The sequence below is a fragment of the Symphalangus syndactylus genome, chromosome 10, assembly GCF_028878055.3.
Source record: "Symphalangus syndactylus isolate Jambi chromosome 10, NHGRI_mSymSyn1-v2.1_pri, whole genome shotgun sequence".
Classification (NCBI taxonomy): Eukaryota; Metazoa; Chordata; class Mammalia; order Primates; family Hylobatidae; genus Symphalangus; species Symphalangus syndactylus.
In genome coordinates, this window is record NC_072432.2 from 90,219,654 (window position 1) to 90,231,776 (window position 12,123).

General features: G+C 46.0%; 1 protein-coding gene across 13 annotated transcripts in view; it reads left to right on the top strand.

Moving 5' to 3' along the window:
• Nucleotides 1–60: 60 nt before the first annotated feature.
• The window catches only part of FMNL3 (formin like 3), a 63,319-nt gene continuing 51,256 nt past the window's right edge, over nt 61–12,123 (top strand). For 5 of the 13 annotated variants that reach the window (XM_063610487.1, XM_063610488.1, XM_063610493.1 and 2 more), the window contains exons 1-2: nt 356–480; nt 623–1,417. In XM_063610487.1, coding sequence (XP_063466557.1) covers nt 1,376–1,417 — 42 coding nt within the window. In that variant the 5' untranslated portion in view covers nt 356–480; nt 623–1,375. Of the gene's footprint in view, nt 481–622; nt 1,418–12,123 lie in introns of all 13 variants that reach the window. The other 8 variants (XM_063610492.1, XM_063610489.1, XM_063610490.1 and 5 more) reach the window with 5 other exon arrangements.

The following is a 12,123-nucleotide window of genomic DNA, read 5'->3' on the forward strand; positions in this document are numbered from 1 at the left end:
GGCCAGGAGTGGGTGGGAGGAAGCGAGGTTGGCGGGGGGGGAAGGGAAAGAGCGCGGGGGGCGGGGAGGGGCAGCGCCCGGGCGGCGCGCCGAGCGCGGCGAGGCGGCGGGTGTGAGCAAGAGCCGGCCGCCTTCGTCCCCCTCGCTTCGGTGCGGCTGTCCGCTACGCTGCCTCCGCCCTCGCCGCGCGCCCCCGCCAGCGGGACTCCAGGGAACCCCCGGCGCCCTCGACGGGGCCGAGGAGTCAGGACTCGGGGAGTCGGCGCTGAGGGAGGAGCCTGGTCGGAGCCGCGGAGCCGAAAGCTCCGGAGCGTGGAGGTGGGGGGCTGAGGCCCCTGAGGGGGCCCCGCCGCGATGGGCAACCTGGAGAGCGCCGAGGGGGGCCCGGGAGAGCCCCCCTCTGTCCCGTTGTTGCTGCCGCCCGGCAAGATGCCGATGCCTGAGCCCTGTGAGCTGGAGGAAAGGTTCGCCCTGGTGCTGGTGAGAGCTGAGCCCAGCCCCTTCCCCCGCCTACCGCCCCTCAGGTCCCGACGCCCGGGCTGGGACTTTGTGCTGGGCCCCCGTCCCGCCCACCCTTTCAGTCGGGGTCCCGAACGGATCCCAGCCTCCAGTGTCTTCCCAGGAACCTCTGAGCAGCCGCTGGCCGGCCCGGACAGCCCCGTCGGGGATCTCGGGACCGACGCCTCCACCGCTGGACCCTTAGGAGAAGTCCCCAGCTCGGGACCGTCCTAGGAACCAGGCTTCTCCCTCCTTCCTCCCCCTTCTGCTGCCCTTTTCCCGTCTCCCCGCTTCTTCGCCAGGCTCCCCATCCCTAGCATTCTCAGCCCGGAGCCTCTCGCGGGTGGGGGGAATTCAGAAGCGCGGCCGGCTCGCTCCTCAGCAGGCTTCCCTGAGTGGGGACACCGCCTCTCCTGCGAACATGGAGGCTTTCCAGGGAGTGGGTCCCACTCCCAGCCCAGACCAGATGTTTGGGGGGAGAGGGGGATGGGGAGGGGGCTGGCAGCTCCTGAAGGGGGTGGAATAAGGAGTGTGCCATTCTGCTTATTTTCAGAACGGCCTGCAGGCATCCTGCTAAGTTAGAGTGGATTTGCCTAAAAGGCTGAACATGTGGATAAACCATTTCACTGGGGTATTTCTCCAAGTGAAACAATACACAAACCATCCTCCCCCCCTTTTCATGTTAAGCCATAGTGACTGGTTTGTGTTGTTTAGCCTGTGCTTTTTAGTCTTTCTGTAGGTTTCAAACGGTCTGTATAAATGGGTTTGTAGAGCTGACTTTGGGATTCTTCTTTGGTGTGGGAGTTGGACACTGATGTCAGTGGCTCTATGAAGCGAGAGGTTCTGAGCTGGTACCACCGGGAAGGAGCCAGAGAATATGTTGGCGCTGAAAATGAAGTTTTGCAGAGCGAAAACATCGGTAAACCGGGGTTAATCTTTGAGAAATTTGGGGAAATAGTTCTCACTTCCCCAAAGAGTTATCTAAGAAGCAGTAATAATTCTGGCGTTATTGTTGGTATGGCCTGAAGGGCCGACTCTGCCTTTGCCCATCAGGAGGGATAAGTTGTGGACTTAGCAGCCTTATTGGATTTCATCTGCCTTGGAATAAGGAGATTAGATCTGTTGGCAACAGTGGAGCTGTCTAGAGATCTTGGCCTCTCCGATGGTAGAGAATCTGACATCAGCCCACTGGCACCAGAGCTGGCTCAAAGAGGGTCCACAGGGTTCCAAGGGGAAGTGGTGTCGCTGGCACCTCTGCCTGCCAGCTCTGCGAAGGGCCAAAGGGATGTGGGCCATACATCCTGTGGCCCTCTGCATTTCCCCCAGCCTTCTCAGGGGGATCGGGTGAGTCAGTGATTACCAATGTGCTGTGACCATCTCACAGGCTGAGGGGGAGAGACTGGGACTTAGTGGCCTTGAGAACAAGAGCCCAACTGTTGGGGAAAAGAGTGGGAAGGGATCTGCACTCTGGTGGGGGTGTGAAAACCCCCAGCAAGGTGACACAAGTTAGCTATAGAAATTGGGGAGAAGGATGGGGTGAGGTGGATTGGGTGGGAGGCTGCCTTAGGTAGGAGCCGTTTTTTGTGAGAGCTCAGAACCAGAATCCATCATGTTCTCATTGGCCCTTGGTTGACCAGTTCGTTTAGTTAGCAAACTAATGGCTTAGTATTCACAAAATGCACATGGTGTCCTAGTTAACCAGGACACCAGAGCACCAGGAGAACCCAGGTCAAACGGGGAACTGGACCACCCACTTGCATGCCTTCCTTTCTGTATAAAATTTTGATTTGTTTCTTCGTGCCTTTTGTTTTGGTCTTGTTTCTGTGTGCCTGAGCTACTGCTGATGAAGGGTTGGAACAGGGCAGGCCAGAGCTAGTTAGTTGTCTCAGGAGACGGGATTTCACCTCAGTTTTCCAATACAGGGAAATCATCCCTTCTTGGGGATTTGAGTTCTTCTCTGGGGGCTCTTAGGTGTCCCTGTGTCCACTGTTCTGAAAGGTAACCTTTCTACCATGCTTTGGGAACAGTACTGACTGAGTTAGGTGTTTGACCCAGGTACAGGCTCAGGGGTATTTCCTGAACAGTCAGGAGAAGCATAGTGTAGTAGAAAAAGCAAGGACTCTGGCTTAACAAGTATCTTAACTTCTCTGAGCCTAGACTTCTTCCTCATCTGTAAAATGGAGGTAATCCTGTTCTGGTGAGATTGTGAGAATTAGGTGAGCCCTTGTATATAAGGTGCTTGGCACCTAGTAAGTACTCAATATAGATTAGCTTTTTTTTTTTTTTTTTTTTTTGAGATGGAGTCTGGCTCTGCCACCCAGGCTGGAGTGCGCAGCACGATCTCGGCTAACTGCAAACTCGGCCTCCCGGGTTCAAGCAATTCTCCTGCCTCAGCCTCCAGAGTAGCTGGGATTACAGGTGCCCACCACTACGCCTGGCTAATTTTTGTATTTTTAGTAGAGATGTGGTTTCGCCATGTTGGCCAGGCTGATCTCGAACTCCTGACCTTAGGTGATCCACCCGCCTTGGCCTCCCAAAGTGCTGGGATTACAGGCATGAGCCACCGTGCCTGGCCAGATTAGCTTATTTTTGTTGATGGCGTGAAACAGTCAGATAAGCTGTTTCTTTCTCACCTTTTTCTTTCCTAGATTGTCAGCTTCATTATAATTGGTTTGGTTTTTTGAAAAAGCTATTTGAGAGGTTTGTTGAGGTGACATAGTGGTGTCCTGGTTAAGCTTATGGACTTTGAAATCAGAGTGGATTCAAATTCTGTTTCATCCATAGTCTTTGGTTAGAAGAGTGTTTGACCTCAAGCAAGTTACTTAATCTGATTCCCAGTCTTCTCTTATACATGGGGAAAATAATAGCATTTGCCACATTAGGTTGTTGTGTGGATTTAATGAAATTGGAAGTCAAATACTTAGCAGAGTCTGGCATCTACTATATGCTTGGTAAATGGTAGCTTTTAAGTTTGTACCTCTCAGCAGTGACTCAGATCTGAGATCACTTGTGTTCCCAAAAGGGGGTTTTAAAGTTTAGAAATCTGATAAAACCAATTACCCTGTTATGTATATCCAGTCTCAGAATATGGCTGCTGCTGTAAGCTGGAGGGCTTCCTTATCCCAAGTGTGTCTTTCGAAAACCCCCTGAAGAGTATCCTTGCTGGGGAAGTTGTATCAGTGCTGAGTCAAGACCACAGGCTCCCAGCCTTCTGTTCCAGACACATGATCTGTCAGCCAAAGTTGAAGAGCTTGAGATGAGGGCTGTGAGCAGATTTGATGAGGACATTGATTCCAAGAATCCTAACCCAGCCCAGTGCCTTAATTCAGGGCTTCCCTACTAGTGTGCTGCAGATGGATCACAGGTGTGCTGGAATACTGATCCCCTTATTCCTAGGGGCAGCTAAAGTTCCCAGTCAGTCCCCTCTGGATGGGATCAGCTTCTACCCCATGTACTGTACAAACAGTATTATTTTCTAGGTGTGCCTCGATGTGAAAAAGGTTGTGAAGCTGCTGTGTTACACTGCTTCTTGGCATCCTTCCTTACCCCCTATCTGAGTAGTACCTCCCATTCTGTTGGGTATTGAGAAGTTTGGGGTTGGGGCAATTAATGGAGCTCCTCTTTATGAATACCAGAATGAGAGCCAATCTCTGGTCTGATACAGTCCCAATGTGTTTTGGTCCAAACTAGATTACTACCCAAACTCAGTTGTTCAGAAGCTAGTATTCTGGCCAGTACTGGACTTTCCATAGAGAGGGGAGGCAGAGGGCTCTAAGGTCTTTGAAAGGATAGCTGTCTGTCTTTGTTGTGATTGTACTCTGATTTTTCTCTTTGTTGATTTACTACAGACTTCACATGGAGTCTAAAAGTTCTGATGCCAGAAAAAGCCCTGTGTATCCCTTAGGAGGAGGCTTTCAGGGCATAAGGGTAGGGTTGTGTGACAGGGGCTATCCCTGCTGCAGTTTCTCCTCTCACATTTCCCTGGTGATGACTGACAACTTGGGGGTTTTTCTGTAAGTGTAGCATTGATGTGGGAGCTAAGCTGGCCTGGGTGCTAGTTGTCTAAGAGGCTTTGAGGGGCCTCCTTTGACACAGAAAGGGGCTGGGAAAAACTTGGACTAAATATCAGGTTCCAAATCGCCACGGTGGAAATTTTTTTCCCAGCCCTCAGGATTGTGGTGAATTAGTTCAGGCTGGAATAGAACTTGGGAGGGGGCAGGGAAAGGGCCTTTGACAGCAGCTGGTCAGAGGAACCTTCTTCTTGTTCAGAGACCCCACAGAGAAGACCCTAGGCCACAGAGAGGAGTCTTATTCCCTTGACCTTCTGATATGACCCTGCCTTAGTCTGGGGGAAGCCTGTGTGTGGTGGGGAAGGGACTGATGGAGTGGACTCTGTCGTTTGGGAATGTTTTCATTGCCCAGAGGGAGATTCAGCATTTTGTTTTTGTTTTTGTTTTGTTTTGTTTTGTTTTTTCCTCTTAAAGTAATACTTATTCTCTAAAGAAAGTATGGGACAATTCAGAAAGAAGAAAAGACTAAAGATTTAGGTTAAAGAAAAACATCCATATTTTCTCTAGTTTCTTTACCAAATGCAAATATTTTCTTAGTTCCTTTACCAAATGCAGCTGATGTGTTTTAAAACCTTTATATTTTTTTCTCTGCATAGAGTTTTATACAATGTTTTGATATTTGGTTTATTTATTTAAGACAGAGTCTTGCTCTGTCACCCGTGGTGGAGTGCAGTGACATGGTCATGGCTCACTGCACCTCACTGCAGTTTTGAACTCCCAGGCTTAAGCGATCCTCCTCCCTCAGCCTCCTGAGTAGCTAGACCACAGGTGTGTGCCACCATGCCTGGCTAATTTTTTCATTTTTTGTAGAGATGCGGTCTTGCTTTGTTGCCCACATTGGTTTCGAACTCCTAGGCTCAGGTGATTCTCCCACCTCAGTCACCCAAAGTATTGGGATTTTAGGCATGAGCCACCATGCCCTGCCGGTATGTATGTTTTTTATCCAGTTTTTTTGTTTGTTTTTTGCTTTTGTTATTTCATTAGTTTTCCCAGGCTAGTAATTGTAAATGGTTTGTTTTTGTTTTTGAGACAGTCTCACTCTGTCACCCAGGCTGGAATGCAGTGGTACAATCTCTGCTCACAGCAACCTCTGCCTCCTGGGTTTAAGCGATTCTCCTGCCTCGCCTCCCAAATAGCTGGGATGACAGGCACCTGCCACCACGCCTGGCTAATTTTTGTATTTTTAGTAGAGACGGGGTTTCACCATGTTGGCCAGGCTGGTCTCGAACCCCTGGCCTCAAGTGATCTGCTCACCTCGGCCTCCCAAAGTGCTGGGATTACAGGCAAGAGCCACCAAGCCTGGCCTGTAAACATTTAAGTGCTTGTACGATGGTCCATCAAGTGAATGTATCTTTGTTTGCTTACCCATACACGTTTTCTTAGATATTTAGGTTTTTTGCCTCTGTTTGCCATCATAAACAATGCTGTGATGAACATCTTGGCATACAAAGTATTTTCAATATTTAGAGTTTTCCTTGGGATAGAAACTCAAAATAGAACTTGCTGGATTGTAGGATATAACTGTTTTTGTTTCCAAATGGTTTTTAAAAGAGGGAATAATGTATGAGAATGTTTTTAAAAGGATGGAAGAGGATTGAGAATAGCTTCTTTTCTCCTGATTATGAAAATAATACATATTTATTAGGTAAATTTGGAACTTACTGAAAAGTATAAAGAAGATAATAAAACCTATAATCTCACCATCTACTATTAACACTTTGATGTATGTGTATATATATTTTTTTAACAATTGATGTATATATATTTTTTTAACAATTGAGATCATACTGTGTATATTGTTTTGTAAGCTGACTTGTTCATTTACTATTTTAAGCATTTTCTCATTTGCTTATATATTATTCAGTATAATTATTTCTTTTTTTTTTTTTTTTTTTTTTTTGAGAGGGAGTCTCACTCTGTTGCCCAGGCTGGAGTGCAATGGCCTGATCTTGGCTCACTGCAACCTCCACCTCCTGGGTTCAAGCAATTCTCCTGCCTCAGCCTCCCAAGTAGCTGGGATTACAGACACCCACCACCACACCTGGCTAATTTTTTCGTATTTTTAGTAGAGATGGGGTTTCACCATGTTGGCCAGGCTGGTCTCAAACTTCTGACCTTAGATCTACCCACCTCGGCTTCCCAAAGTGCTGGGATTACAGGTGTGAGCCACTGTGCCTGGCCCAAGTATCATGATTTCATTACTGCATAGTACTCTGTAATATTTTATCACTGCCTTATGTTGCTTTTTTTTTTTTTTTTTTTTTTTTTTTGAGATGGAGTCTGGCTCTGTCGCCCAGGTTGGAGTGCAATGGTGCGATCTCAGCTCACTGCAACCTCTGCTTCCTGCTTCCTGGGTTCAAGCAATTCTTCTGCCTCAACCTCCTGAGTAACTGGGATTACAGGTGCATGCCACCACGCCTGGCTAATTTTTGTGTTTTTATTAGAGACGGGGTTTTGCCGTGTTGGCCAGGCTGATCTCAAACTCCTGACCTCATGCAATCCACCTGCGTTGGCCTCCCAAAGTTTTGAGATTATAGACATGAGCCACTGCGTCCAGCCTATCTTACCCTTTTAAAATCTCTTTTTTTTTTTTTTTTTTTTTTTTTGAGATGAAGTCTCACTCTGTCGCCCAGGCTGGAGTGTAGTGGCTGGATCTCGGCTCACTGCAAGCTCTGCCTCCCGGGTTCACACCATTCTCCTGCCTCAGCCTCCCAAGTAGCTGGGACTATAGGCACCCGCCACCACGCCTGGCTAATTTTTTGTATTTTTAGTAGAGACGGGGTCTCACCGTGTTAGCCAGGATGGTGTCGATCTCCTGACCTCGTGATCCGCCCGCCTCAGCCTCCCAAAGTGCTAGGATTACAGGCGTGAGCATCACGCCCAGCCTAAAATCTTTTTTTTGCTGTTAACAAATAACACTGTGTTGAACATCCTGTGCATAAATATTTGTGTCCATCTCTGATTATTAGGATAAATTGCTAGAAGTGGAATTATTGGGCCAAAGGGTATATGGTTTTTAAAGACCTTTGAGACATATATCTTCTGAAAAAGTTTTATCAGTTACCTTTTCCACTGATAATATGTGTGTCTACCTTTCTCTGTAAGCTAACCGTTACTGAGTGAATTAATGTTTTTAAAGCCTTTGCCAGTTTGATTAATTAGACATGGTATCTTGTTTTACTTTGCAGTTTTCTGAACATTTCATTATAGGTGTTTTGGCCATCTTTTATTTGCGTTCTTTGCTCTCTGTTGGGGATTTATTATGTACATATGTCCATGTAATAAATGTATACATTTCCTATAGTTTTTCATTATAAAATATTTTTCACATATGAAAGCATATGTAACTGTTATGTAAGGTTAAAATAATAAAACGGATACCAGTATATCCACTGTGGAGTTCTTGGAATTGCTTCCTGCCCCTTATTTTCTTCCTGCTACTTTATCTGGGATGAAAAAGCCCTTTCTCAGGACTCATTGGGTCTGTGTTCTGCAGCTGGGACAGTCCAGGTGGCAGCCACACCAGTGCTTCCTAATTCTGTCTGTGGGGAAACAACTGCTGCAACTGGTGAGAACAGGAACTGGTCTTGGTGGAAATAACTAATCTTCAGTGAAGTGAAAAAAGAAGCCAAAGTGGAGAGGAAATGAGACCACAGATCCTCCCCTGCCCCTGAGGTTGCTTGGGGAGGCTGGGCAGAGCTGGGGTCCTGGTTCTGTGGTCAACACCAAAGTATGTGCCCCAGAAGTGACTGTAGTAAGCCCATGGGACAGCAGTGCTGGCTGCCTGAAGTCAGCGTGTCATCTGGTCTGCCAGACCAGTCATTTCCATTCTGGGGAAACATTTCTCCCACGTCTCCAGACCAGTCTCTTCCATTCTGGGGAAACATTTCTCCCACGTCTGAGCTGAGCAATAGCAGAGCCAGGGAAAGGCTGGGGTTCATCGTGGTTCGGAAATGACTTTAAAGAAGGGGGAGGACCTTTGTCTTTGAAGATAGAGGAGGGGAGGGTCCTGTCAGCACACAGGCTCTCCCTTTCCTGCTTCTTGCTGGGTACTTCTGAATAGCAGCAGGTGAGAACTTCAGGGATTTAAGCTTGTCATTCATGAAGAAGTGAAGTGGATTGCAGAATAGAACTGAGCTGGGCAGCTAGAATTCCTGCATTCCATTTCCAGTCTCTCTCTCACCTCTCTGAGCAAAGTTATTTCTTTGTATCTTGTTTTCCTTTCACATGGAGAGTGAGTCAGTCCCCCAAGAAAGGTGTAGAAGTGTCAAGCTCCCTCTGTGTCCTGGAGATACTCTTGTTGTCTTTGCCTCCCACTTTCCTCTCTACTTCTCTTTTCCTCTTTTAGAATCTTCCTCTTTCCAGGTTCTCTTACCCTTTCTGTCTTCTATCACCTCACAACAAAGTTGTGGGTTACGGTTTGTGTGTTGGGTAGGGGAGGACATGGATAGGGTTTTTTTTTGGAGGGGGGTGGGGAGCAGTATCCCCCTTCAGCTTTACTGTTATGCATACTCTTCTTAGTTTATAAAGTATTTTGAGGTCCTTGAAAGGTGTTCTCAATAATGTCCAGAACCATGAGGGTCTAGCAGAATTATTTACATGGCAGATTTTGCCAGTAGAGGACAAGTTTAGGCTCTTGTATATTAGTGATGGTTTAATTCTTATCCTTATCCCCCGCCTCCATCTCTTTTACCACCTTCCCCCCTCCCACCTCACCCAGAGTTATGGCCAAAACTGGAGTTGAGGCTGGTGATCTTACCTCTGGGTCCCTTATACACACTAACAGGGAAGATATGTACTTTCTTTCTCCCCTGTTTGCTCATTTCTACTCAAATTCAGAATGGAGAATGTCATAGTCCTCTTTTAATTGTTCAGTGCCTCTCTAAGAAAGTTGACATGAGCCTGGTCGTTGGGTACTTTAGGAGATGAATATTTAGTTTTAAAAACTACCTATAGCTTAGAGCAGTTTCTGTTCTTGTTTTTACACAGAAGCTGGGGAGCCAGTCAATAGATCCTCCTAGTGTTTCCCATGAAACCTTAAAAAAATTTTTGTTCTGGAAGGAAGCAGTAGACCATTGGTTTTGGAATCAGAAGACTTAGGTTCTGATCCAGCTTTATAGTCTTTTTTTTTTCCAGCTGCATGACCTTAGGCAAATCCTGTAACTTTTCTGAGTCAATTTCATCCTTTATGACATGTGTGAAGATAGTACCTATCCTACAGGTTTTTGAGGATGCTTACAGGAGACAACATAGTGAAAACACTTTGTAACCTATACAGGTGCTAAAAATAAATATTTATTGTATATACATTACCCACTTTATCTCCTCTTGGAATTCCATAAGTTAAAGTAGCTTTCAACTGAGGGAGGTATTGTCCCAGGAGGGAGTTTTTGGAAGCACTTGAGGATGTTTTGATTATCATACTGACTGGGAGTGCTAGGCTTTCTAGCTGAGGGCCAAGGCTGTTAAACATCCCTCTGTGTTTGGGTCATGTTTGGGTGAGTCCCACACAATGAAGAAGGATCCTACCCAAAATGTGGTTGGCACCCCTGCCGAGATTTGCCTTCCACTTATCTGTACCTCGTTTGTCCTGTGTACCAATTGAGGATGAAGCTTCAAGAGCAGTAAAAGGGAAGACAGAGCCATGGTATGTGGTGCTTTCTTGGTTTTCCCATTTCCTAGCACACCTTTAGGAGAGAGGTGGACCTCTTTTTATTACCTCTGCCTGTTGGTTTAATACCTGATTCCTCTGTACTGTGGGCTCTGTCCTAATACTCATCAAGTGGCAGTTTGGGACGTACATACTACATTCACCCCCTGGTCAGTTACTCAAGCCAGAGTAAAAGTTTTTATAAGTTGGGAATATGTTTGAGAGATCTGTCAACAGTAGTTCTGAATCTTTTGGGTAACGGATTCCTTTGGAAATCCAATTACACCTGTGGTCCCTATTTCCCCTCTCCCCCTCCCATGTATATATGAACACTTGTAGTATTTTGGGAGTTTTAAAGACCACTTTTGGATTTGCTAAGGAAGCCCTGGATGCCAGCCTGGAGGAATGGGAAGTGATAGCTGGGTGAGGAAACTCTACTGCAGGAACTCCTTGATACAGTTTTAGTACTCTTGATCCTTGGTAAGAAGGAGCCCTGGTTATTGGTTCAGATAAAATAATGCTGCTGTTGGTGGTTCCAACAAAAAGAGCTTGTTGAAACTTGGGTGATTCCCATTCAGAGGGAGATATTCAGGCCCTTGGACAGTTTAACTTTGATTAAGGGTCTCTTGTGGTGGGGTCTACCTCTTTGAACTAGGGCCCTAGCCCTCAACCTTTGGGAAGATCCAGGTGGAGATAATAGAATGTACAGCTGGCCCTCCTTATCTGTGGGTTCTGTATCTGTGGATTCAACCAACTTCAGATATAAAATATTTGAAAAAATTGTGCATGTACTGATCATGTAGCGTTTTTTTCCTTGTAATTATTCTGTAAACAAAACAGTATAATAACTGTAGGGGAGTCTTAAACAACAAGGCCTTGAATTGTGTGGGTGTGCTTATACGCAGATTTTTCAGTCAAACGAGAATTGAGTAGTAAGAATTGAAAACCTTATAAGGAGGTCAGACTTATTCATACACATGGGATCTATGGGGCCTGTGGAGTTTGAGTATGCTCAGGTTTTGGTTCCAGGACCAGGCTTGGAGCCATTTGGTCTGGTCCTGGAACCAATTCCCCGCATATACCGAGGGACAACTGTATTTACATAGCACTTAATTGTATTATGTATTGTAAATAGTTTAGAGGTGGCTTAAAGTATACAGGAGGATGTGTGTAGGTTGTATGCAATTACTATACGATTTTATATCAGAGACTTGAGCATCTGGGGATTTTGGTATTCTAGAGAGGTCCTAGAACCAATCCCCTTCAGATACCAGGAGACAACTATACTTTGACAAATCCCAGGAACCCAGTGGCCTCTTGCAGTGATGGCCAAAGGTTAGGCAATATCTTGTGTTTGGAGGTACTACCTGCCTAAAGCAGCAACTCTTTCCTGCAGGCCTGAGGTCCTTGGGGGAATGTCTGGGTAGTGGGCTTCCCAGCATCTGCCTGGGAGAAGGATGGAACGTTTGTTTCTCTAGCAATGCTTAAATCCTCTCTTCTACCTTACAAAAAAAAAAAAAAAAAAATGACCTGTACCTTTTTTGACTGCTCGGATATTTCATAACAGAATTTTTATAGGAAAATTTACCTCTTTTGGGGGACTTATGAAAAAAAATCTTTAAGACAGCACTCTGTTTTTTCTGGGTAGAGTCCCTCATCTCATCCTTTTAGGAATGGGTCAGTGTCTGGTCCTTACCGAATGCCTGGATTTAACTTGTAAAGGTTAAGGAAAGACAGTTAACATTTGTTGGATGTATGCCGCGTACTTTGACATGTGTTATCTCATTTAACTTGACAACAACTCTATGAGGCAGTATTTCACTGCAGTGTTTTTTTACAGGCAATATGAAGCTAGGGCTCAGAGGGGTTAAGTAAGCGGGGATGGTCTCAGCTTAAATGTCACTT